This window comes from Chamaea fasciata, unplaced genomic scaffold, assembly GCF_029207755.1.
Source record: "Chamaea fasciata isolate MVZ Bird 193981 ecotype frontalis unplaced genomic scaffold, bChaFas1.0.hap1 SCAF_4, whole genome shotgun sequence".
NCBI lineage: Eukaryota > Metazoa > Chordata > Aves > Passeriformes > Sylviidae > Chamaea > Chamaea fasciata.
In genome coordinates this window covers 70,941,771-70,967,466 of record NW_027094089.1, presented here as the reverse complement: position 1 = coordinate 70,967,466, position 25,696 = coordinate 70,941,771, and the positions used below count along the sequence as shown (strand labels likewise).

The following is a 25,696-nucleotide window of genomic DNA, read 5'->3' as shown; positions in this document are numbered from 1 at the left end:
CCCAGTCCCATTAGTATCTTTATTGATGATCTGGATGAGGGGATTGAATCCTCCGTGAGTAAATCTGCAGGTGACACCAAGCCGGGTGTGAGTGTGCATCTGTTGGACGGTAGGAGGGCTCTGCAGAGGGACCTGAATAGGCTGGACAGATGGGCTGAGTCCAGCAAGATGTTTAATGAGTCCAAGTGCCTGGTCCTGCACTTTGGGCCACAACAACCCCTGAAGAGCTCCAGTCTGGGGCAGAGTGGCTGGACAGCAGCCAGGGAGAAAGGGATGTGAGGGACTGTTAAACAGCAGGCTGGACAAGAGCCAGCAGTGTGCACTGGTGGCCAAGAAGGCCAATAGCACTGGCCTGGATCAGGAATGGTGCGGCCAGCAGGACCAGGGCCACTGGTGAGGCCATACCTTTAGTGTTGTGTCTAGTTCTGGGCCCCTCAATTTAGGATGTGGATAATTTAGTTGATAAGATGGTATTAGGGCACTGATGGACTTGATGATCTCCAAGGTCTTTTCCAACTTGATTGATTCTGTGATTCTATGAAATATCCAAGCCCTTCCTTTTTCTTAAGTGGAAACATGACTTTTTATGGAGAATTTTAATTTATAATAATGATTATTTACCCTATGTAGTTAATCAGGATCACTCTTTGTTACTTTTTTAATAAGATGGCTGTTTGAATGTAAAACAAGCAAATTACTCAGGACTAAACTCTCTGTTTCAACAGCATTGAAGGAATACTTAGTTTCTCCAATTTGCACAGAAAACCTTGGAAAGTAGAACTATACTCCTAAAATACTGGATTGTAGCTTTTAAAATATGAAACATTAGACCTCTATGATGGATTTTTCTGTTTTAGTATTACAATTAATAGTAGTAATATATTTTATTTTCCTCCAGTTATTAAACTGTTTTTATTTCAACCCACGGAGTTTCTTTTTCTCTTCTCCTCCCTGGAGGAGTGAGTAACTACCAGCATGGTACTCAGTTGCTAGCTAGGATTAAACCATGAAAACAAAAATGACATCTCATACATTTCCTGTGCTGTTTCAAGATCCCCCGTAGGCAAATTAAAAACAAGTTAAAAAAAAAAAATCAAAGCACTTCCCATCGTTCATTAGAAACTTTATTGTATTAACCTACAGGTATGTGAAGTGAAATATATGGTAGAGAGAGGGAGAATGATGAACATCAGTCATCTTTGGAAAATATATATATATGTTTTCACAACAGAACACTTTGCTACAAGTGAGAAAAAAATACTTGATAAGTTTTCTTCAAAAATATAATACAGTTCAGCCATATCAAAATGAAGTCTTGTGGACTAAAAAACTGAAAAGTTATGTTCAGTGCTCTAGCACTAGTATGAGTGTATCAAATGACAAGGTTTTCTCTACAGTAATTGATAAGCATACACTCATTTTTTTCAGTAATTTCAAATACCGTAAATACAACTTCTAATATAAAGCATTTTTTTGTCAAAACTAGCTCTGTGTTCTTCAGTCTGGACTTTAGAGCTTCAGTGTAAGAATTACTATTTGGACACATATTGGATAAAAAAAAATTTAGTGTAATAGAAAATCCAATATATTTAGAATACACATTCCTTGCTTTTGATTTTATCCTAACTCCACTTCAATATGAACTTGCAGATTGTCTCAGCAGAAAGTGTGAGTACAGTGAAATCTTCTTCCCGTTATTGGCATGTGCATCTCCAGTTAATGGAAGTTCTCTGGGTAGATCAAGATAAAGAGAGATTTTACGTGTAACAGTGTGTTGTGATTAAAATCTTGGATATAAGAGAAAGCTGTGAGTTTCATTATACTTCTAAGTGGCCTGAAATAATAATGCCTACAGTATTTAAAACCTGAAGTTTATACTCACTACTTTAAACTCAGCTATTAACTTGGTGCAGCCTTTTATTAACAGGTGACACATTGCTAGGGGAGAGTTACCTCCATTTTCAATTCTATATTTTGTCACTATTGTAATGTGACTATGCAGAGGCAAGGCATCCTTTTCCATTCCTGTCTGTGGTGAAGCCAGGTCTCTGAGTGCTTGCCAAAACTGCTCCATCAACTGAGCCATTCAGTCTCTTCCACCCTATGGAACGCACCTTCTTTAAATTGTGTGAAGACCACTGTGAGATCTACAAGAAGAGCTGTCTGATCTACAAGAAGGCAGTCACGAACATTGAGCTGAGGATCTCTGAAGCTGAGAGCACAGTGCACTCCAGGAAATCAGTGTTCTGAGCACTAAGAACCATTCTCTGAAGTAAATTCACAAGCCATTTTCTTGCCCTGTATGTACTGCAGATCCAGCTCAGATTTATGCAGACATTGCTGCTGACTACACAGCAAGAGTTTTACTCACATGCAGGAAGGCAGACCCCAGGAATGTGTGTATTTAGAATACACACGCAATAAGCAAAATGATGGTAAACTCATCTACTTCCATGAATATTTTACTGAATATATCACTCGAGGATATGTGACATACTGGAAATTTAAAAGACCTCCCAACATTTTTTCAGCTCTTCATTTTTCCATGTTAAAAGAATTGTTTAGGTGATGAAGATAATTTACCTAGTGATCTTCAAAAAGAGCAAGAAGTTTTTGTGAGCACCCAACTGTTAAATGCAGCATTTTCTATTAATGGCTTTAGAGAAGAAAGGTTTTATTTTAAAGTCTGTTTCACACAATACAAAAAATATATATATACCAGTAGCTCTACATTTTATCTATAAGCATACAAACTCAATCAGTACTTGATCTTAGACAGGGATTAAATGGCAACCAGCCTTAGAAATCTTCTAGCTAATACCTGTACTTTCCAAATCCAAAGATAATGGAATTCTTTATTCCAGGGATGTAACAGAAATGTCCAGGGAACTGCAAAACAGCCAGTATCCTTTTTCCCTTCCATTGGGGACACACCAACTCTCAGGACAAGGTGCTACAGAGGCACTGCCAGGTCATATTAAATGCTGGTGCCTCACTCTTAGATTCCTAAAAATATATTTTAGGAAATATATAGGACGTCTAGTCTGTAACAACCATGTTATTTTAAGGTTGACATGTTTGGGGAAAGTTCTGTCCAATGGATGGATACCTTGGTGAACTTAATTTCCACCGAATCATGCAGTTCCTAATAGACTATTTTGGAAGGACTGAAAGCCTGTTTTGGGAAAAAAGGGCTGTTTTGGGAAGATGGTGTCCAATTACATGGTCAAACGAATAAATTAAATTCTAAGGAAGAAGTGGTTTTTCCCTTTCTTCGGTGTTCTTGTTGTCATTCTCAACAAAAAACACCTTGATTTTCTTCCCCTGAATTAATGAATTAATCCTGAACTGTTACGTAATTTTAATCACCTCTGGTAGACATCACTGTGAATTCTTACTTTGATTCTCTTGTTTTACCCAGAGGTCCCCTGAACTGGACAAAATAAAGGCCAGTTGGCAAAAATGCAAAAGAAATAGACACACACACACTAGAATATTTTTTCAGTTACAAGCTAGGGCACTAAAAACACAGATACACAGAGTAAAAATGGAGACAGAAGTTAATGAAGGTGGGGGCATACGTGTCACATTATTAGCAATGCAAAAGACCAGCTTAAGCATGTGTTTCCCTACTTCAACTATAAAAAAGAAAAGGTGCCTTTTTAGCAAGTATGCACAGAGTTTGCTTAGTTATTTCAAAGAAAAGTCAGAAGACTTTACTATTTTTATCCTATATTACAGTCATTATTCCTACCTTTTTATAAAATGTAAACCCTTCCTTGCAGTTAAGATTTACAGAAGTCATCACCTTTGTCCACTCCTTACATAATCAGTCCATGGTGACAAAAATAAACTGATTCAATTTACATATTTTCTGAAGTAATAACTGATATGTTGTGGATTATTAGTTTGTGTGTGGCAGAAATAGTGGTCAGAACTGCAACGTATGAAGCTGAACTGTAGCAAAATACTTGTTGGAGACTGGTGCTGGGCCTGCAGTACTAAGGAGATCTTGAAGCATCATGTAAATATTGATGTATGCAATTATTTTATCTCCAGAACTATTCAAGCCAAGTACATCCACCACCTTTGCAATGGACAGCAAAGTCTGATGATGGATTTCCCAAACAACTGCAACATTGTGCTTCCTAATCCCCATCAGATCTTATTTCTTGTAATATGTCTTGACTAAAGATAAGAATGGAAGCTAAAATTTGGCAAGGCAGTTTTCCTTCTACTAGTGAGTAACTGGTGAATCAGATCACCTGTACAAAGTCGTATTTGGTAAATTGCACTGTCCTGGGAGTATTGCTACTCTGGAACATGACAGACATGAAGCCTATATTTGAAGTCGCTAAAATGTGATGTTACCAAGACTAATCTACAAACTACTATTTTTTAAGCCAGTATATTACAGTATAAATGTGCTGCATACCAGTTTCTATAAAATTTACTGCCATGGAAAAAAATAAAAAGAATCAGGATCCCCAGAGTGTGGCATTTGTCCATCTGTCACTTGTATATGCAATACAGACCTCGTGCTGAGATTCTGCTTTTAGGGTACAGCAGTTATCTGCTGGACAGAACAGGAGCCAAGAGATGGTAAACTAGAGACGAAGGAGCACAACCATGCCATTCTGCCCCTTTAGAGTCCCAGGGTTGTAGGCATCAGCTTCTAGCGGGGTCATTTGCTGCTGACCCCCTTTGTGGAGGATGTGGGGCTCCCTCGGACGGGAAGCAGGTCATAGTGGCATGGAATGTGGCTGTTTTTTGGGAGGTCGTAGGGATCCTGGCCGAAGCGCCCACCGCTGCTGCTGAACGCACCCTGGACAATGCTCACCGTGGGCTCTGCGAAGAGAGAGAGCATACACTCAACTTTAGGGAAAACATTGATACTTCATTTCAGTTTCTGCTTCAGTAGGAAGATTCCTCATCACAGAGAGTCCTGAAATGGAGCTGTAGAAACACAGGTTTGTGTTTTTGCTTCACACTTGCAGCAGGGCCCTGCCATGAGTGTCTTTACTGACAGAAAAAAAAAATAGCATCTCTTCTTTATATGTCTTTAATTTCTGCAAATTAAAAAAAAACAACAAAACAACAACCTGAATTTGAGGGTTTTAATCAAGACTTTATAACAGTCCTTAAAAGCAGAATGGGTATGTTGATGGATTTCAGTGATCCCTAATTGCAGGGAGAAAAGGAAAATATATCCTGTGACACTGGACAAAATTTATTACAGACCAGAGATGATCCACTCCACAGGACCCCCAAGTTTTCTGTAACTAAAGAAGTATGGTAACTAGGTAGGGACCGTATTAGTGGAGTACTACATCTGTGGTGAAGATGCCATTTTATTCTGATCAAGAGAAGGAAATGGAACTTCAGCTCTCCCATATATAACTCCAGCTGCGTTCAGTTTAACCTACAGGTGAACTACATTGCAATAAAATGCTAAGCTTATCTTATGCTGTTGTTTTAGAAAGGCTTTCACACCAGGGAAATTCAGAGGTTACCTGTAGGTTACAGAAGAGAGCCGAAGGTACTTCAAACCCTGTTTGTGTGAATTACACCAAAGGAGTAACAGCACTGTTGTTGCAGCTTTTGAGCAGAATTTGAACATGTAATTTTGTTTTTCCAGTGATTTTCACGTGTTTTGATAAAACTGAATCAAAGAATAAAAAGCCCTGTGCTCTTTCTTCCTAACCCCCAGCATCCAGAGGTAGATTTTGTACCTACCAACTTCATACACATTCTTGTTGGCTGTGGCAGAGCCGGTGATCTCGGCATAGGGGGAGTCACGACGTGCTGGGGACTTCATTTCCACATAGCCACATTCTGAACTCTTTGGCACCAGAGCCGGTGGGTCTTTGATAGTAGCATAGGGGTTCTCAGAGCTGCTCAGTGAGCAGTTGCTTAAATTGTATTCAGAGTTCTTCGCTAGATCTACAAAAATGAAAACATGTTATTATCTCAAGTGTGCTGCATGCTATGGACATTGCTACCAAAAAAAGGTTTTCTTTAATGCTAAATTCTAAAAAGTCACTCAGAAGCGAGTATTTAAATGGACACCAGTCATAACACTTCAAAATGATTTACAACTATAAATGAAAGCGTTTCAACTGCCATGCTCTTTTTTGATCTTGCCACCAGCAAATCACTATTGCAAAATCCAAGCATCTTCAAATCTGGTTAAAATAATACCTAGCATTATATAGAGATAAGCTGTAAAATCGGTTTTTGACAAGCACTTCAGAACACTTTCTGGCCCTCCAGGTGCTGAACTCAGGATACTTAAAATAATTGATCTGAAACTGTTCCCAAGAGCAATGTCTGGGCAAATGGCAGCATGATTTATTTCTAGGTATGGCTTGGGTGGTGCAAAGTTTGAGTGTTTGAATACACTAAAAGAATAACCAGCTTCTTCAAAGTTTCTGTAAGGCACACGCAGGAGAACTGGAAAGGAAACATCAGGTGGCTTGTGATGTCAGGATTTAATTGAAGGATGAATAACTGGTTTCAGAGATGCATTTGCTCATGCTTGGAAGCAGTTTTGTCACACTTGTGTTACTTTGTTCTCTGTGTTGCTTTGTGATATGTTGTGTTATTTAACATGAAACTTCCTTAGCTCATTCCTGACTCCATATCCAACATGAGACTGACCTTGGACCTGTCAGCTGATGGGTGCTCAAGATTTTATGACTCACTTGAACTGGACTTTCTGCAATCATAGAATTGTAGAATTTTTTAGGTTATAAAAGACCTTTCAGATCATTAAGTCCAGCCATTTATGTAACACTGCCAAATCCGTCACTTAGCCATGCTCCTAAGTGCCAAATCTTCACATTTTTAAAATCCCCCTGGGGAGGGTGACTCCACCACTTCCCTAGGAGCCTGTTCCAATGCTTGACAACCCTTTCAGGAAGGAATTTTTCCTGATATGCAATGTCTCAATGCCTGTCTTGTTGAGAAGCCCAGAGCACCCCCAAGATTCGAGGTGTGACCACAGCAGTGCCAGCACATGGACGGACAGTCACTGTCCTCCTCCTGCTGCCACACCATGGCTGGGACAGCCCAGGGGCCATTGGCCTTCTTGGCCACCTGGGCACCCCTGGGCTCGTGTCCCATCTGCTGTCACCAGCACCCCCAGAGCCTTTTCCAGCTTTCCAGCCACTTCTTCCCCAGCTGGGAGCTGCAGGGGGTTGTTGTGACCAAAGGGCAGGAAAAAAAAGGTGTAATAAATCATTCTGTTTAATTGTGCCCTGTTACACACAAGGGGACAAACCAGCTGCTTTCTGTCTGTGTGTTTAGCTCATCATACATATGGACTTCCCTGCACCTTTTCTATTGTTTGGGTATCCAGGCACTCTGGGCATGCCCTAATCAGATACCACCAACAGCGACACATATCAGGGTTGTACAATGTAAAGTCTTGTGAGAAAACTGGGTAATTCAGAAGATCAAAACATCAGATCACTACGGTGAATTTCAGAAGCTTTTCATTTTTGTCTGTGGCTCTGTATTTTGATATCCTTTCCAAGGGCCTGCAGTGGATGTGGTGAAGGTTTGTGGTCATGCAATCAACTGCAGTTGGAATCGTCTCTCTTCTAAAGCCTTTCAGGAGAGGCAGAATGTATTCTGCAGTCTAGACTTGAGTTGTGTTGTGACTCAAACATGAGAAAAAGCATTTGATCTATGTGACACATAAGGGACTTAAAATGGCTTGGTCTGTTGTTTTGTTTTTTGATTAAAAAAAAAAATCCAACAACCTCCCTTCAAAAAAGATAAAAAATCCACATCAGCAAACAAACCAATCACACACTGATTCAGTGTCTAGGAAAAATCTAGTCCAGAATTATTTTTATATTTTCTTCACATAGGAACCAAAGGTAATTCAGAAGAGTAAAAGGCATGTCTATATAGTTTCATCTAAATACATCAGAAAACAACCTCACCTTTCAGGGACTTCCCCACATATCCCCTATCAAGTCCAAAAGCACCTGAGGAAAAAATGATACAAAAACCCAGAGTAGTTTTAAAACCAAAGAAAATAAAAGTGATTAGATAAAAGCTTCTAAATACTTAAGAATTGCCTTGGGTCTCATTTTGACTCTAGCTGAATCATTCTCTTGTAAGGACTGTGGAACTGCCCGGGATGGGGGTGCAGAAGCACTTGTACTATTTGCTTGCACATTTTCCAACAGAAACGGGGAAGGTGGGTCATAAGGGACCATTAAATTATCATGTTTGACCTAACAAAACGCCAGTTGCTCACTCTTGAATAATCCTAATAAGTGCTATTGGACTAAAGCATTTTTTTTTGTTTGTTTGAATAAACCCTACCTACCAAAAAGGCATCCCACCCTGACCTGAAAATCTCAGAGTGTGCAGAGTTCACTCCAATTCTCAATGCTCTGCTTCCAAATTTAATCACTCCCCAATCAGGGTTACCCTGTTCCAGCCCCAGTGGCCTGAACACCTTGCATGTGAATCGACAACTCTGTAATTACCTGTTACTCACGGATTTCTCTCAATAAATGTAAACAGCAGGGCACAACAGCTGTCTTCAGAGACCTAGCACTTTCCTAGTTACTGATTTATTCAAATAGCTTTGATTGATACTGTGGAGAGCTAATTTTTAAATTAGGCTGTATTGTGGTACTATGCTAGAAGCATTATAAAAACCTAAAATGATTTTATCTATGCACTAGCTAAACAAAATTAGTAGTTTTCAAGAGGGAAGTGATACTATTTAAGGAGACCTAAACATAATGAATTTTATTCCTGCCCTATCTTTACTTATTAGATCTCGTGTCAGCTGTCCTGTTGTTTTCACAAGTTTGATGCTCATGTCACCAGCCTCGAGTTACCCACGTAATCCTATTTGATTTTCTAGCAAACAGACACAGTATCAGCATTCATCCAGTCCTCTGGAACCTCCCTATTGCTGAAGATCTCCTGCCTTGGGCTAAGCACAGTGTGTGTCTCTGAGCAGCATTTAGTGCAAGTTCTAATGCTCTAAGGAAATATAAAGATGAATATTGAGCATTATGACTGAAATCCTTTCCTAAAAAAAAACCCCCAACAACCAAACAAACCCCGAACCAAACAACAGATCTGAGCCTGAAATGTGGTTTGACTGAGGCTGGGGAAGAGCAGGGAGAAAACCAGTGCTGCACACTGTTGTTCTGAATCCCAGAGTCTGATACGTGTAAGTACCAGAAATTAAGGTAATTGAATTTTCTGAATTATACTGCCACTGTACGTCCTTTTAAGGCTCTCACTGGTCACTGCAATCCAGCCTTTTTGGAATGCATGAGAGTGGAAAAGGATGAAAAAGACAGCAAATAGCAAGATACAGCAAGTCTCACCATTTCTTGGAAATTCCTCCTCTTAAAGACAATGCTCTGTCTTTTACCAAACAGGAGGCTTAGCTGGGAAGATCGACTGTTTACACCTGAAGTGGCTCAGGCAATGAAAAATTACTTTTTTAACCAGTGATTGCATTTTGTGGTGATTTAAAAAAGAAAAAGAATATGCAACCTTTCATTTATTTAATAGGAATTTGTAATTTTGTCCAAGCAGAACCTTATTGTAAAAACCCCACTGTTTTATGAAACTAATCAGTAAGGAAATCTTTTAATACAAATAAGGTATTTTGTACATTGTGCACTGGGCAGTAAAAACTGTTCCATCATTCCTCACAAGCGGTCACTTTGTCTCTTTCTACCTTAAGGGATGCATGCCACATACGACAAATAACATTCACATTCTCCTCTGTTGGTTTGGTGGTTTTTTTGAGTTTGTTTGTTTTGGTTTGGTTTTTGGTGTTGTTTGGTTTTGTTTTGTTTTGGGGTTTTTGTTTTGTTTTACCAAGCTCATTGAGGTAGCCACCGTGTTTCCAGTCTGCTGGCAGTGTTCCTGTATAGTCCATGACAGCACTTCGTTTTCCAGGCTCTGTATTTTTCAGGTTCACAAACAGCTGACTGGTTTTTGCCTATTTCAAGAAAAGAGAGGCAATAAAACTGAAATTGCAAGCAAGATGCTGAATTTCCAGGTGATAATCAGGAAGAGCAAAAATCAGTCAAATAGGAGAGATTAGGGAAGAATGTAAAATAAACTAAAGACTGTCAGAGAAGTTTCTATGTTTTTCTGCTTTACCTTTGCCAAGGTCAGTCTTTCCATGTTAGTGACATGAGGTGGGCTGGAGCACTGAGTCAGAGTATGGTAACTGGGGTTAGAGAAATACTGGCTGTTCACATTTCCACCACTGGGATGAGGGATGGTTTCTGAAAAGGAAAAAAAAAGGAAAATGAACAACTGAATTCTTTAAGAAACTTTTTGAGAGTGCTATACTTATTTCCAGATCTAATCTAGAGTATCTTAAAAAAAAAACCAACAAACACAAGGGTTTTTTACTCATTCAGACACAAACCCCAAGAAACACAAAACCTTTTTTTTCATTCAAAGAAATTAGAGATACAGGGCAGGAAGTGACAAGTCATGTCCTCCTCACTTTCAGCAAGGAACTTTCACAAGTGTAACCAGCTGACTTAATTCCTCTCTCTGCAGTGGTCCCTGCTCTGTTATTCCTTTCTGGTCATCATTACAGTCACTTCTACCATCAAGTCTGCACCAGCATTTTCTGGTGCTTCAAGAACACCCGGACCTTTGCTGATTTGCTTTTTCTTAACTCTGACAAGTCCTCCTGCTTCTTCAGCTGCGGCTTTCCTTAACAGTGGTGCTCAGAAGGCATAATTGCCTAAAGTTTGGTGTACCGATTGAATCCCAACTCACAGGCACTTTAATAGGTCAAAAACTCCTGTTTGTTTCATTGCTTCTTCCCTTAATTAGTTTCAAACCTTTTGCTGTCTGTTTCTCTGCACAATCTTGCCACAGACAGCACAAAATCCTGATTTTCTACATTCTTTGTCTATTCAAGCTGTTGGCATTTAATTTAAGGACCCTTGTAGAAACTAGATTTTGCCGCACTCCAACTGTATATAAAAGCAGGCATAGAAGATAGAAATGTCCATGTTTAATGCAGAAAAAAAAGTTTGAGGGTGCAAAACGTTATACAGTAAAGAGAGGTATGTGGTCACTTTTCTTTAAAATTAACACATTTTGCGAGTGTGTGCCACCTCCCTGGTATCAGAAAGCAGAAATACATGAATTCAAGCCCTTTTAAGGGCAGATCTGAGCACAAAGCCAAGAGGTGGAGGAAAAAAAAAAGTGTTCTAAACATCGCATACCTGAAATGGTGTAATCTGCATTGATGACCCTCATAGCAGGGGTGTAGGTCACGGTGGGCATATGTGTCTCCTTCCCTTTCTGCTTCTGCCTGTAAATGATGAACAGCACCAGCAGGAAAAGTACAACCAGGACAAGAATGATGATGCCAGCTATGGCTCCTATCTGGTAGGAGTCAGCAGGGAGGGCAGTGCTGGTACGGCTCAGGCTGTTCAGGTTTCCCACTATAATTACACCAGCTGGAATAGAGGAAGAAATGAAAATCAGTGGCATAAATCCAGAGGGGTCACGTGTCAGGAGCAGGAGACAAAATTTCACTTCTAAATCAAACTGTATTTAATAATGCCAGAATAGAACTCTGTCAGAAACCAATCCTAAATTTATGGAAAACAACCACTTAGAATCTTCACAGAAAGGAAAAACACTTGGAATCTTCACAGAAAAAAGATGGTTTCATGAATTCAAAAAAGAACATTCTTTGAGCAAAAGCATGAGGCAGGTAAAGCCCATGGTCCATCAGCACCTTTGCGCAGCACAGCCCTATAATTTCATGCTCCAGTTAATTATCACTAAGGCATCTAATTTAAAGCCTCCAAAACTTACATGAATTAGCAGAATGGGCTACTTAAGTACACGTATCAGATTTACTTAATGAATGGCACAGTTTCTGTGTGAAATATTACATTAAATTTCATTGCATCTGGGCTTTACCTTGATCACACCTGGCCCCCTTCCAGCCTGGGCTGCAGTAGCAGGTCCCAGTGATGTGGTCACAGGTGGAGTTGTTCAGGCAGTCACAGATCTGGCGGCATCCATACCCGTATGTGCCCTGGGGACACTCTGCACAGAACGTAAGCAAGCAAAAACTCATTAAAGGCTATGGAGTTACAGGTCTGCAGCACCACAGAGTCCAACCCCCACACGTTCCTGTCCGTGGGCAGCAGGTGGCAATGTGTCACCAGCATCGGATCTCTCCTGGAAATGCTCCTAAGAGGACCCCTCGGTGTGCAGGAGAGAGAGAAATCTGTGTTTAGATGTGTTTTCATCCTTCACCTGCAATGCCACTAAGGCAGTGCAGCGAGGAGTCCAGGGGGAAAAAAAGAGGCAAAAAATTATAAAAAGGGTAGAAAGCAGTGAAGAAATGGGCAAGGTGTGAATAAAGAGGCAGAAGACTCAGATCCTGGTGCCTGAAAAATCTCGTTATCATACAGGTGGAGCCAGACACCAGAATGGTATTACAGACGTGCTGATGTAAAACAGCAAAAGGAAGGAGCCCTAACAGCGAGTCTAAAATGCACCACACATTTACAGAGAAACAAACCTGCTGCCCATAGCATGCTCCAATACTGTAATGTATACAATGAGATAACTACCACCAGGAGAAAAAGCTGAATTATGGAGCAATAAGGTAACCGGGTAAGTTGTACTTAATAACCTGAATTACCTTAATACAATACTTAATTACTGATCAAAGTGTCTCCTACCTCATGTAAGTATCCTGGTAGAGAATTACCCTGCACTGATAAAAAGTTACTTATTTTATACTGCCACCTCTTGGTACTGTGTGGCCTGTCACATTATAGTAGTTCTGATGGTTTTAGCAAGTGTAGTATTTCTTCACTTTTTCTGAAATTTCTCAAGAGTTCTGCCACTATATTTACTGCTTTTTGTCTTTTTAAAATAATCTAACTCATTTTCATGCATTCCTAATTTGGAATATTTTAAAAAATAAACTAACTCAACGGGTGCCTGAGAACTGTCTTGCAGTCTTGACAAATCCCAACTCAAGTGAAAAACTTCATGTTTATGTACCTCCTCCTTTTCTTGATTATACTCAATAAAACAGGATTATAAATACCGAGGTAAATGGGTGGGAAAAACCCATCATGTCATAATATATTTTGGCATTTCAAGATCTGAATTAGAATGAATACCAAAAAATATAGCTTAATGTTGTTAAGTCATTATTATCAACTTGTACAATAAAATAAAAAATCCAAAACTAGAGTTAGATTTTCCAAATTATTCAAAGTGATGTTTCAACATCAAGAGACTCTCCTAAAACATTATCTTTTCCTGAACATTAGTGACGTTTTGGGGAGAAATACAGATGTCATCAAAATGCACAAATTTGGGAGCACAGTTCCAGGAAGTCAGCAAAGGTTGGACAAACAGTCCTGTGCTCACCAACCTGACTATTCTTTTAATGTTGTACAACATTATGGCACCAGTGATGTCAGTGGTGTTACCCCTGATCTTCCTGAGGGGAGAACCATACACATGAAAACAAAACAGTAGGTGTAAAAGCCACCTACAATGCTCTTACAATGCAGTTGTGCTGTAAAACCACACAGTGAAGATTAATTTCATCTACCAGCACTGATGTCTTAGTTCTCATCTCCAGGTTTCCAGCTATTAGCTGTCACTGTGGTTTATGCTAATGGATACATTTTGTTGCTTTCAGAGGATGCTAATGACAATTCCTTGGATTAATTTAGTTGCTTTTACATGATGGAGTATTGGGTGTTCCTTTAGTGTTACGCCCGAAGTGACTAAAACGTAGTGCAAAGAAACAGGCACCACCATCGTAACAACTTAATTCAGTCAGGTTTACCACTGCTTGGAAAAGCCTGCGGCCAGCTCTGTGCCCATCAGAACTGCCCCTGGAGGCCAGAGGCTGTGTCCCAAGGCAGAGAGAGGGGTGTGCTCACTGTGCTCGCAGTGCCGCCCCATGAAGCCCGTCCGGCACGTGCACTGCCCGCTGATGTGGTCGCAGTCAGCTCCGTTCCGGCACTGGCAGATCAAGGCACAGTCCTTCCCAAAAAACCCCAGGGGACACCCTGCAACACGAGCAAAGGGAGGGGGGAGAGGGGTGAAACAGCTGCTCTGGGAGTGGAAGACAAACATTGTGGTTCAGTGTGTTACTGAGGGCTTGCTCCTGCAGCTTCAGAAACTCAGAGTTCTCTGTCAGTATGAGGGACTGAGACCTGCCTTGCCTGGAGTGGTTTAAAACACACATCAGACAAAAATGAGGTTGGGAAATGATGCTGGCTGCAGAGGCCCTGAAAAGACAGCAGGGACAGCTCCTTGAAGAAACAGGCTTCAAAAGAGATTTGAGGGAGGAGGAAGAGGGCACTCTGGGAGTCTGCCCATCAGTCAGTTAACCTCTGGACATATTTCCTTCATTGTTTTTGTTGAAGCATTAAGTCAAAACAACAATGCATTGTACCTGAGCTACTCACAAAGAAACCATTTCAGTATGAAGAAGACACACCACAGCAAAGAGATCATTATTCACCAGCAGGAAGCAAAAAAACCCTGATAGCTGACAGCTGAACCAGCATAGTGAATGTCTCCCAGAACTGCATCCATATGGTCCTGTAGTGTATCTGTTATTTCTTGCCACTGTGACATTACTCATTTGAAACAGCAAAGTTCTGAATTTATGAAAAACATGTATTTGCACACTGAATGCAAAACACAGTCAGCAGTCCTGTTTTTCTTGAGGTCAAATCCAGGGGTTGTGGCCAGGATCACAGTCAGTGAGGCAACATGAATGGAAGGTAAACCAAACTGAAAGTGTAATATGAAAGACAGTAAGTCAACTTTACCCATATTTATTTCTAACAAATGTTTATTTCTCAAGCTTCCTATGAACTCTTAGCCAGCATGTAATGAATGCCACATACCTACACTCAGTCACTGCACAGCTATTTTACTTTAACAAAAAGCTCTTGGGGAAAAGAAATCAGTATTAATGTACTATTAAATGAACAAAATCCCAAAAGAAATTTATGTTGTTACAGTCTAGTGAAATCATCTTTCAAGGTTCTAAATAAAACAGCTTCTGTGTCAGTACTTGAATTCCAGGTTCAAGCTGTCCTGGAGGATAATTCTGTCACTGATGTTCAGACTAAGAATAAGCACAAAATCCACTTACTCTGTGTGCAGTAAAGGCCAGTCCAACCCGGGGTGCACTTGCACTCCCCATCATAGGCACTGCAGAAAGCTCCATTGTGGCAGTTGCACGTGTGGATGCAGTTCGGTCCCCAGTGGGAAGGTGGGCAAGCTGCAACAACCCAGAGCAATTAATTAACCCCGAATGACAAAGGTTCCTTGATGTACATAAATAGAGCTGCTTCCATTCACACATGAGCACTGCTTTGTTTGGTGTTTGCTGTTTTTCTCTCAAGTGTATGTTTTAGGCTGCTCTGTTCTGAGCAAACTGCCACAGATTTATTCATTTCAGTAAGGCATCATTTTACTCCATGTAAAAAGTGCTGAAATATATTAAAATGTGTGAAAATGCACACTTGATACTCAGTAAATAGGACATTATATTAGCAGCTTTCTCAGAGAGAAAAGCTTTTCTTTCTTCACTTATGTTTAACTCTGCAAATAGTCAAGGTGATATAGCTTTTAAATCTCCAAAAGTGAAGGAAAACAGAGAAACTCCTATATGGCCTAGAGCTTTAGATCCAATACTGAGCCTGCTTTTTGTGCTTCCACTGTTAAATTTTGTGGTTTTGCCTAAACGTGAAAATAATCAGGTCTATACCTTAATCTGGTTAATTCAGTTGCTTCCATGGGTCCAATAATCAGTATAGTATTTCCAAACACCAAGTAATTATCCACAGAATGGAGATTATTTTGCTCACAATCATGTCGACTCATTATGAGACAGAATTTACTGGCTGCTTTGGAAATGTCATGATGGATGAATCTGATGCTATGTGCTGCTACTAGAACTACGAAGTTCCAAAATACTAATTACTATTCAGAGACAGCAAAAGATAATTTTCTTCATGGTAGAATATCACTAAGTGAAGAGGGTACTCTAAGAATAGACTCTTTTTGTTGAGTAGGATTCTCATCTTGAGGGTTTTTTTCCTTTAGTAAAGAAAGCAGTACTTTAAGTAGTACTTAGTATTTTAAAAATAAATAGTAAAATAAATAATTTTTTAGTACTTTAAAAGTAGTTTTATGGAAGTACAGTGTCACCATTTCATAGGAGAGAAGAAACAGGTCAGACACTGAAGCCTTGGGTTTTTTTTTTTTAATGTAAATTTAAAAGGGTGGTAACTCCTTATTGTTTTGTACTGATCTACTTGCCTGAGACCAATAAAAGTCTTGAATCCTTTAAACATTTGCATAATGATTTATGTATAAGTGGGCTGTACTTGTTCCAAAGTATCACCTTTTTTTCCAAATTTCAGCTCATTTAAAATTATATTATGATGAACTGAGAAAAAGCACTAAGCTTGGGGGGGGGGTGTTGTTATTTTCACTTCAGTTGTGCCTTGTGATTTTTTGTTTGTTTGTTTGTTTTGTGTTTGACATTAGTGGTCAGCTAAGAAGGAATGTAAATCACATACAGGCAAAAGATTAGAAGTTTAAAAAAGGTCACTGGTTCTGAAAGAAATTACTGAAATCATTATTTTCCATGTGAACGAAAGGCCTTTATACAAAGCAAATAAACTTCCTCTGTTATGGTCCGTGAGCACAGCCTCAATAAACACTTCCATTCATACTGCTGGCACCATTTTCATGATATTGATTCAGTGAGTAAGTCCCTCCTCCTCCTAAATACCCCTATTCTGCTAGTCTCCCAACTACCTACTTATTTTATCATAGAAACAGGGACCTTTACAGCCACTGGCTTCCACAGGAATTGGGCCCAAGATTTATTTTGGTATCATACTGGGCTGTGTATGCCAATCACTTCACAGAATTAAGCCAGGAAAGTTGTTTTTTTGGGTTCTTTTCCCAAGTGGCCCAGATGTTACCCTTCACTTGTGCAGAGCCTGTTAACCTGGGCCAGTCAAACTGTAAATGATATAAACCAATGAGATATGTTATTAAAAAGTGCACTTCCCTGGAAACCCCAGCAAAATGTCTGATATTTCAGGGTATGGTGCAGCTTCTTTTATTCACACGAGTGGGTTGACTGAAATTTTGGCACGTGTGTTTGAGACTGTGTGGATTTTACCACCTTAAAGGATTGGATATGCTTCTTTTGAGAGTTTTCCTTAAAACAATTCTTTCCTCTAAGTAATAAATTGCATAGAGCCATGCAGGCATATGGGAAGTGACTATTTAATAAAGTAACTACGAAAAATAGTAAAATTAGGACCTTCCCTTTCCCTTTTTAAGTCAGTAATGAGAGTCTACTTAGAGTTCAGCACGCCAAGAGAATACTCATTCAGTGAGGCAGAATAACACTAAAAATATCTATCTGTGAAAAAACTTATAAAATTACAAAAGAGGAAAATCCATCAGAGAGTTATAAGCATTTAAAAAAAAGGCATAGTGAAAAATTTTTTAACAAAGCATTCAAATACTTAGTGAGAACATTGATGGTTGTGCAGCCAGAGCACTAACCTGTGTCTGAGAAAATTTCAGCTTTGTTCTTGGCCTGGCCAGAGAAGTTTAGGATCTCTCCATTATTTACCATGAAGTCCTAATTTCTGATTTAAGACAATGTTTCTTTACAAAACCAAAAAAAAGGTATTTTAACTAGCTGGACCCTGATTATTTGTTCTAAAATTAAAGGGGAAAAAAAAGCTGGTACTTACGCTGAGAACAGTCACTACCAATCCATCCAGGGTAGCACTGACAGGATCTATCAATAGGATTACAAGTCCCATTATTGGTGCAGGTGCATATTCCAGCGCAGTTCTTCCCAAATCTGCCACTGGGACATACTGAGAAGGCATTGTCAGAATTAGAACCCCTTAGTGATCAGAACAAGATTTTATTTTTTTCATTTAAGAAGAAAACAACCAATATTTGAATTGAGAGAGGTACTGGTTAGTATAAGGGTAAAGTGAGGTATTATAAATTACAACGAGCACAATATCCATATTCATTACACAAATAAAGCAATTGAGAGTACAGAGGGTTTCATACTGAAGGATGGAACAGCCTAAGGTTCCCGATTTATAAACAGAACATTCCACAACAGAAAATATCTTCTGTTTCACAGTTTCCAAGTGATGGAATGGCAATCATTCCAGCGCTTGGCGAGTGCATCCCATGGAGCCTTTATGGCCAGCTGTACCTTCATTGCAGAGGGCTCCTGTGAATCCAGGCAGGCAGTCACACAGGCCAGTGATGTGGTGGCAGGGGCCACTGCTGTGCACGCACTGGGGGCAGGTCTGGCTGCAGCGGTGTCCATAGAACCCCGGCGAGCAGACTGGAACCAGAGAGGACAGACTGTCACTGCTGCTGTCCTGCCATCAGCCACCCTGCAGGACATCTGCTCCTGGCTTGGAACTGGCTCTGCTTTCCAGCCCTGGTGGTGGTCGCTGTTATTTGTGCAGCTCAGTGATTTACACTCCCAAAACAAGATCTGCTCCCTCTCCTCAAGAATTTGGTGTATTCTAGTTCATCACGACTTTGTTGACATTCCATTACATGTCAAGTCACCCTGAACTTGGATAATGTTTGAAATGCACACATACTTTATTTGGCTAAACAAGGACATCTTTTGAAGCACATCTGAAGTAACAGAGGGAATAGTTTTATCTCTAGATGAGTAAGGTCATCTTAGACCTTGATTCCTGATGTGTTTCTTAACTTGGAATTCAAAAAACCTAACTTTACTGGATAAAAAGCAAAGATGTTTTCCAATCAACCTTTCTTTTACATGGTACAGAATCACTCTAACTTTCAGAAAACCTGAGACCAGAAATACAAAGTTGTCTACTTAATTGTGATGCTAAAAAGTAGGAGTTTCTCAAAAGAAAAAGGAAAAAAGGGGAGGAAAAAAAGGCTGCTTCTCCTTCTTTGTTGATCTAATTCCTCTTGGCATTTATTTCCTGATAAATTAGAATATTAGGTAAGAGATCAAGAGAAATACCTGAACAGCTGCAATTAGCAGTAACAAAACTACCTTGGAATCTTTTCAGTATTTCCATTTCATTCAAGATTCGGTCTTTTAATTACACGCTTGATACAAGTTATAGGGCCAGGATCTCTCCAGAGAGATTAACTTCTTCAAGTGAAACAGTGCCAAAAGGTCTTCCTGTTTACTGAAAAGGCAGCCTCTGACCAGGATCCAAATTGTTCAAATGACCTTTGTCTTCCCAGCCTGCAGACCATGCCTCAGAGGGGCACTGGACTGGGAGCCTCTTGTCCAGGTTACAGGCACAGTTCCAAAACACAAGGGAACATTTTTACATGGCAGTGTTACACTTTGGATGCACTGATTGACTGCAGGGCCCTTAGAGATTAGATAGTGAGAATAATTACTGCTCACAGTCAGATATGCTCAAGGAATATTAATGCCGCACTGATGTGGGATTTAGCAGTGCCATGTCACAGCCTTCAGCTTGAAATTTTGCCATTTCTGGACTCATAGAACTTCACCTTCCTCTGGTTCTCCTCCCTGGCAGTGACCATTTTAGGTCATCTCCTGCCTTTTAAGCTTGTTTGGAAGAGCCAGCAGCATCTTTGGTTGTCCTTAACCCATCTGCTTCTTAATTCTAGGAGACGTACTCTGGAAACTGGGCTCCCTCCAGTTCCAGACAACTCACATTTCTCTTTCCTGAACACCTTTTTCCTCACAGCTTCAGTGATTCAAACTGAAGACAGCTGGACTGCTGGCAAACTGTGACAAATCTTGGGAGAGCAGACTTATTATTTATCTCCCCGATTCTGGCATGATTTTCCTTAGTTCATCTGTATCTCTCCATGCAATTTTTATTTTACCCAGACAAGTTTTTCAAAAGGAACCATGGGTATATTTGACATCATCTGCTTATGCCTGATCCCACCGACTATGCTTACAAAACAAGTGTTAAACCCCCAAGTATTAAGTAAGCTAATGATTCCTAGCAGACTCAACAGGAAGGATTTTAGTTTCTGAAACTCAAGTATGTTTTATTTACCTGTATTACAAACTTAACACTCATCAATCACATTTGGAAATACTTTAGAATGGATTCCCCTACGACTTTCTTGGAAAGTCACGTTCATAAGAGTGCCACAGGACAAACAGAGAATAAAAGGAAAACTGTACCATAATAAGAAGAGCACTACTAGATGGAAACATTTTTTCATTTCAGGTAACCCTTTTTTTTTCCTGAATATTCATGTATTTTGACAAAATGTCCAATCAAGGCCTGTTTCCTAGTCTTTCACACTACAGTTAGCAAAACATTATGATGTTGTATATGTTTTCCAAGCAACTGAGGGAGAAACAGATTTTTAAAGCATTTATGTTGTCCTTACTTCTCTGGCAAGTAGTGCCTCTGTATCCTGGTGCACACTCACAGATCCCATCATCTGGAGAGCAGGATGCTCCATTTTTGCAGTAACAAGGCAAGGAGCAATTTGGACCCCACTGTCCCTCAGCACACACACTGTCACAGTGAATACCTGCAAACACAATGAAACAAAACATCTGTGAAGAGCTCTTGTGCACAGTTAGGTTAAACCTTTGCTTCTCAGAGGGCTGAACTTTCAAACACAGCTCACACAACCTGTTTATCAAGACATCATTAACATCAGGAAAGTACAAGATAACCTTGCATCTCTGTTCCTGCCTTCCCTAGAACAGTGAATTTCCCTCATATTCCAATTTTGATGAGAGGTACATAAATGGCTTTTGCTTACACCAGAATGGCTGTTTCAAAACAGAAGATTTTTGGTTTCAGATTTTATGTTTGGAAAATGCATGACAGAAGGTACTTCAGGAACTTTTCCTGCTGAGAATTCTTCATGTCTGATATAATTTGTGTATAATAATGGGGTGCAGGACACAGAATGATTTTTAATTAGTGGTGAGCTGATTACTGCTCAGCCTCGTACCAAATGGAAAAATGTAGTGCACACAAAGGGTTTCCAGACACACCATGTGAGCATTCCAAAATCCTTAGCTGCCACAGTGTTAAGGATGTTGGTCAGCCAGTGCTTAGTTTAACCTGCTTTGGTATAAAATTGATTGTAAAATGGCCACAACCTGAATCTCTACACATAGATCGTAATACAAGCCACCCATTACAATCATCCAATCACAGTTTGTTTGCTGGGTTCTTTTGTTTGTTTGCTTGTCAATTTTTTTTCACAATGCAGCAACATTAAATATAATTTTCCTGCTTTTTAAGAAGCACTGTGCATGTTAAATGCCAGCAGGCACCACTGTGGAACTCAGACTAAATTGTGTCTGCAGCACTTTGCATTAACAATCAAGTTTTATTGTAATGCCTCTACTGAATGAACCCTCCACTATGGGGAAAGTGGACTGGATCCAACCACAAGCACGTCTTGCTTTGTATTTCCAGCAAAATATGCTGCAAGTTCAATGGCTGCCAGAGGTCTAAAAAAAGCAAAACAGTTTTACATGTGACAAGGAAAAAAAAAAAATCTTTGAACGCCAAAACCTACTGCTTGTAAAAATCCTGAAAAATAATTACATGGTTTGCTGGTAGATCTGACTAAGAGGTGACTCCTCAACACCCCCAGCATGTGCCTTGCAAAGCTGCCCATATCTAAAGATCAACTCTCTAATTAGAGGAAAGGTGGAACTCCAGACTCACGAACTGTTTTTCTCTGTAGGACAATCAACAGACTGAAGAATCAAATACATGTTTCAACAGATTGCACCAACCTGTGCCAGCAAGACAGAACACTTGATTTTAAAAATCCAAATACTGACAGACAGTACACAGGCCACCTCAAAGCCCTGACTGCACAATGATCATTAGTACTGACCTAAAACAAACCTATTGTCAGAAAATGAAAGGCTGTTTACATCACTCCTTTTTAACTTTCTGCCTGCCTAGACAATGTCATTCTCCTGCCTCCATCTACATTTGAGAGGCAGTGTTGACTTGTTGCTCAGCCATCTTATTCAACCTTGTCATTAACTCATTTATGGATAAGAAAATTAAAGAGAAACGTTTGATTTTGAGAGATGCTGGTGCACAAGAGCAGTATGACATCACTGCATTTTAATTCACTTTCTTTTTTTTCCCCCCAGAAACAAGACCACGTCTTTCCAGCTGCTGCTTTGCGTGGTGTTCCCAGACTAGAGGATTTGGGTCTCTAAGTCTGTGAAAACACAGGCAGAGCACCTCAGAGAGTTATCTGCCATATCACACATAGCTGCACTCGGTGCACCCTGCTGCAGAAAAGACATTTTTCACAGCCTCAATGGCTGTCAGCAGTGCTCAGTGTATAATGGTCACTATTAACAAGCCACTGGTTGCCAAGAGTTACCAAAGTGCATTATCTGAGATTATGTAGACCAGTGACATACAATAATACCAGGCTCAATTATACTGCCTTGATCTGTGCACAGAGGATGCTTTATGACAGCAGAGTGTCCAAGGGTGATGTGGGCACACTGGGATGGAGAAGACAATGGGTCCCATGCTGCACAGAGCCACAGGGCTTAAAACAGCCAGCAACTACCACTAAAAATGAAAAAAGGGAAAGAAAAGGCTCCTTCAGTACACATCAGGAAAAATTATCCCTTAGGGAAACTGAAAAACCTGCCTTTTATTTCCCACTTTCACTCCTTACGAGGAGGTGAAGAACGGCATCACTCTACTTAGCAAATAAACAGTGTACACTGAATGTCATTGACTAACAATGATGACAACATAACAAACTGCAAGACTGCTAAACATGATTCTGTTTCACTGTAATTTTATTACATTCACTCTCGATCATAAGGAAAATCAATTTCACTCCTCTGAGTGTAAAGGAGGAATGTAGCAAGGGAGAAATCATTTAGTTATTTACTGCCTCTCTACTTACTAAAACAGTTTTCAGTCTCACTCACTATTTATTTATTTTGGTAGGTTCACAAGGCACTCAAAAATAACAGGTTGAGTTTTGTATCTTACAGTTGTAAAAAACCAAATGTGTATTTTTGAGAAAGAACAGGTTAGAAATATTAAAGGGATCAAAAGATTTTAAAAAGTAATTTCCAGAGTGATGCTTTTTATGAAATTTCAGCAAAGAAAGCCATGCTGTGATAGAAAAGCCAGAAATTATCCAGGAAAAAACAAGCATTTTTACTAGAACTTGCAAAGCAAGATTAGACTCAGCTTTTACAACAGTGTTACCAACTGGTTTATTATTGCCACAGTTTCATGTAAGTATTAATCTCTTACACAATAAAATTGTTTTTATTAAGTTTTCATGTTGGTTCTGATACTGATATCTGCGAGAAGATGTTTTTGCCAGAGCTATGGACAAAGAGCTCTTTGATGGCCTTCACAAGTTGCTAGGCAATAGCTGAATGGTCATGATAAACTTCAGCTAAGCTGCTCTGAAGAAATGCTCGTGCATTTAATGCCCAGTGCTTTATGCTGGGGGCCTCACATCCAAATCAGCATTCCCCCAGCATTTGTAATTGCATGAATGAAGTGAGGAATCCTTTAGGGATACCACTCCTTTTGCCCATGCTAGCAGAGCATTTGCACGCTCCCTATGCTGTGTTTTTAAATTGTGACTCCTGAGTCAGATCAACAAACAACTAATTTGTTTTATCACTTCAAGAGGGGAATAAAAATTTACCAATTATTTCTTACTATCTTCGCAGGCAAATTTACTATTGGATTAAGTGCTATTTTCCAGCATATTATGTTTCCATTAGCCTGATAAAAGGATATCTAAACTTTAAGAAGAATTTTCCTTTTTTTTCCTAAAGAATATGTATTTGCTGTGCAATTTATGTTAACACATGTGGAACTTTCCAGTATAACCCCTCAGCATTAAAACCTATTTATATACTGGTGTACTTCCCATGTACCAGTGCAAAACATAGCAGCCCAAACTAAAGAGGGAACAAGACCTTTAAAGGCTGGAGGAATCTTGGTGTCATGGTTAAGCTTTCCCATTATGGTCCAACAGCTCACCCTTCCTTATTTGAGAAAAACTAACACTTCTATTCAAGGCAGCTGCAACTTCTGATGGTGAGGATTACTTTCCTCATTTCTCGGTCAAATAATGGATGGGCAGCCCAAAGAAAGGGAGGTGGTAAAAAATGTCACAGGTACTATTTTTAAGTACCCTCACTGTCTTTTGTCACCTTGTTCCACTGCTGAAGGTAGCCAGAGGAATTAATTGAAGTGTCCCAAATTGAGGAGCTAATGAGAGGATCAGAGGTTTTTCTGTCAAAGTTCAGATTTCAGCTGCTTCCCTGCAGGAGAGTCTGTGGCTGCAAGTTTTGGTAGGAAGTTAGCTAGAAAAGACTGTCAATGACGACATCTGAGTTTGAAGGAAAACATCCTTCTAAATTTTTCAAAACATCTAAAACATCTAAATTTTCTAAATTCTAAAACATCCTTATCTAAATTTTAGTGGCAGAACCCCTTCTGAGCTATTTCTAGTATCCTTCTGAAGGCCATACTCTTGCTACATACTGCTATGCACTCCAGAGGTGCTCTATGCACTTCTCCCTTTCTTAACTTCCTCGTAGGCAGAAAACAGATACACTCAATCACTGATTCAAAGCTCTTTTTTTTTTCTTTCCCTAGAAGGGTGGCATTTCTTCCACATAAAGATCCACCACAGTGCACAGAGAAGAGACATATAGACACAGTGAAGTATAGATGTAGGGTGGAGCCAAACCTTTTGTTTGGAGAGAATTCCTCTCACCAGCTTTGAAAAGAAAATTTGTTATTTATCATGAGAGAGTGCTCAATTATCATTTCATTTTTGGAGCTCACTGAGTATTCCTCCCAATGGGCCCTTGTCCTTCAGGGGGCATGGGGAAACTGGCAGCAGTGGAGGGAAAACCATGTTTTTACAAGAGAATCTCAACTTGGGTGCACTGGTGCTACAGCAGCAACTCATTTTTAGAGACCCATGACAGAACTCTTGCAATTCTGGTTTTTGCTTTGTAGGAGGCGGAAAAATGCATACTCATGGAAAGCTGAGGGTCAAGGCAGAGCTGCATGCAGCCTCCCAGCGGACCTGGGTGTTTCCACTAGTGGGGTGGGTGTCAGATTGCAGACCTCCCCTTCATAATCCAGCAACAAATGTGCACATGGAAGGACACAGAAACAACACATCTGGTGATGGGTGAGCTGAGTAATACCAGCAGGTGTCCAGCACAGAAAAAGTCACCGACACCCTTCCTGATACAGCCTGTGGATAAATGCTATGCCCGCTGGTGAAATGTGGGCTGGTATTACTGCATCTGTCTTTTCCACAAACCACTGCCGCTGTTTGGGAAGAGATAGGAGACTACTGGTATTTCATAATCCCTGATATCACATAGCCTTTAAATTGATTTTGAGAGTAACAAGTGTTGCGCCACCCTTATGTGACATCTCCTCGCAAATGCAAAGGTATGGCGGAGCTGCACCAGTGGAGGCACAGCAGTGAAGTATGATCAGGAACACCCACATCACTGCAATTACACTAATAAACTGTCTGGAGGAAAAAAGCTTTTGCCATTTTAATTAATCATATTGCTTTAATTAGTCTG

The 25,696-nt window shown here is 40.0% G+C and overlaps 1 protein-coding gene across 1 annotated transcript in view; it reads right to left on the bottom strand.

The window, feature by feature from the left end:
* Window positions 1–1,012: 1,012 nt before the first annotated feature.
* Window positions 1,013–25,696, bottom strand: part of MEGF10 (multiple EGF like domains 10) — an 86,339-nt gene continuing 61,655 nt past the window's right edge. Inside the window, exons 14-25 of the mRNA XM_066181924.1 lie at window positions 20,482–20,628; window positions 18,308–18,442; window positions 17,823–17,951; window positions 15,188–15,316; window positions 13,959–14,087; window positions 11,959–12,087; window positions 11,250–11,486; window positions 10,159–10,286; window positions 9,871–9,994; window positions 7,953–7,997; window positions 5,737–5,943; window positions 1,013–4,848 (exon numbers count right to left, since the gene is read on the bottom strand). Of these exons, the coding sequence (XP_066038021.1) occupies window positions 4,685–4,848; window positions 5,737–5,943; window positions 7,953–7,997; window positions 9,871–9,994; window positions 10,159–10,286; window positions 11,250–11,486; window positions 11,959–12,087; window positions 13,959–14,087; window positions 15,188–15,316; window positions 17,823–17,951; window positions 18,308–18,442; window positions 20,482–20,628 (1,703 nt within the window). The 3' untranslated portion in view covers window positions 1,013–4,684. The remainder of the gene's footprint in view (window positions 4,849–5,736; window positions 5,944–7,952; window positions 7,998–9,870; window positions 9,995–10,158; window positions 10,287–11,249; window positions 11,487–11,958; window positions 12,088–13,958; window positions 14,088–15,187; window positions 15,317–17,822; window positions 17,952–18,307; window positions 18,443–20,481; window positions 20,629–25,696) is intronic.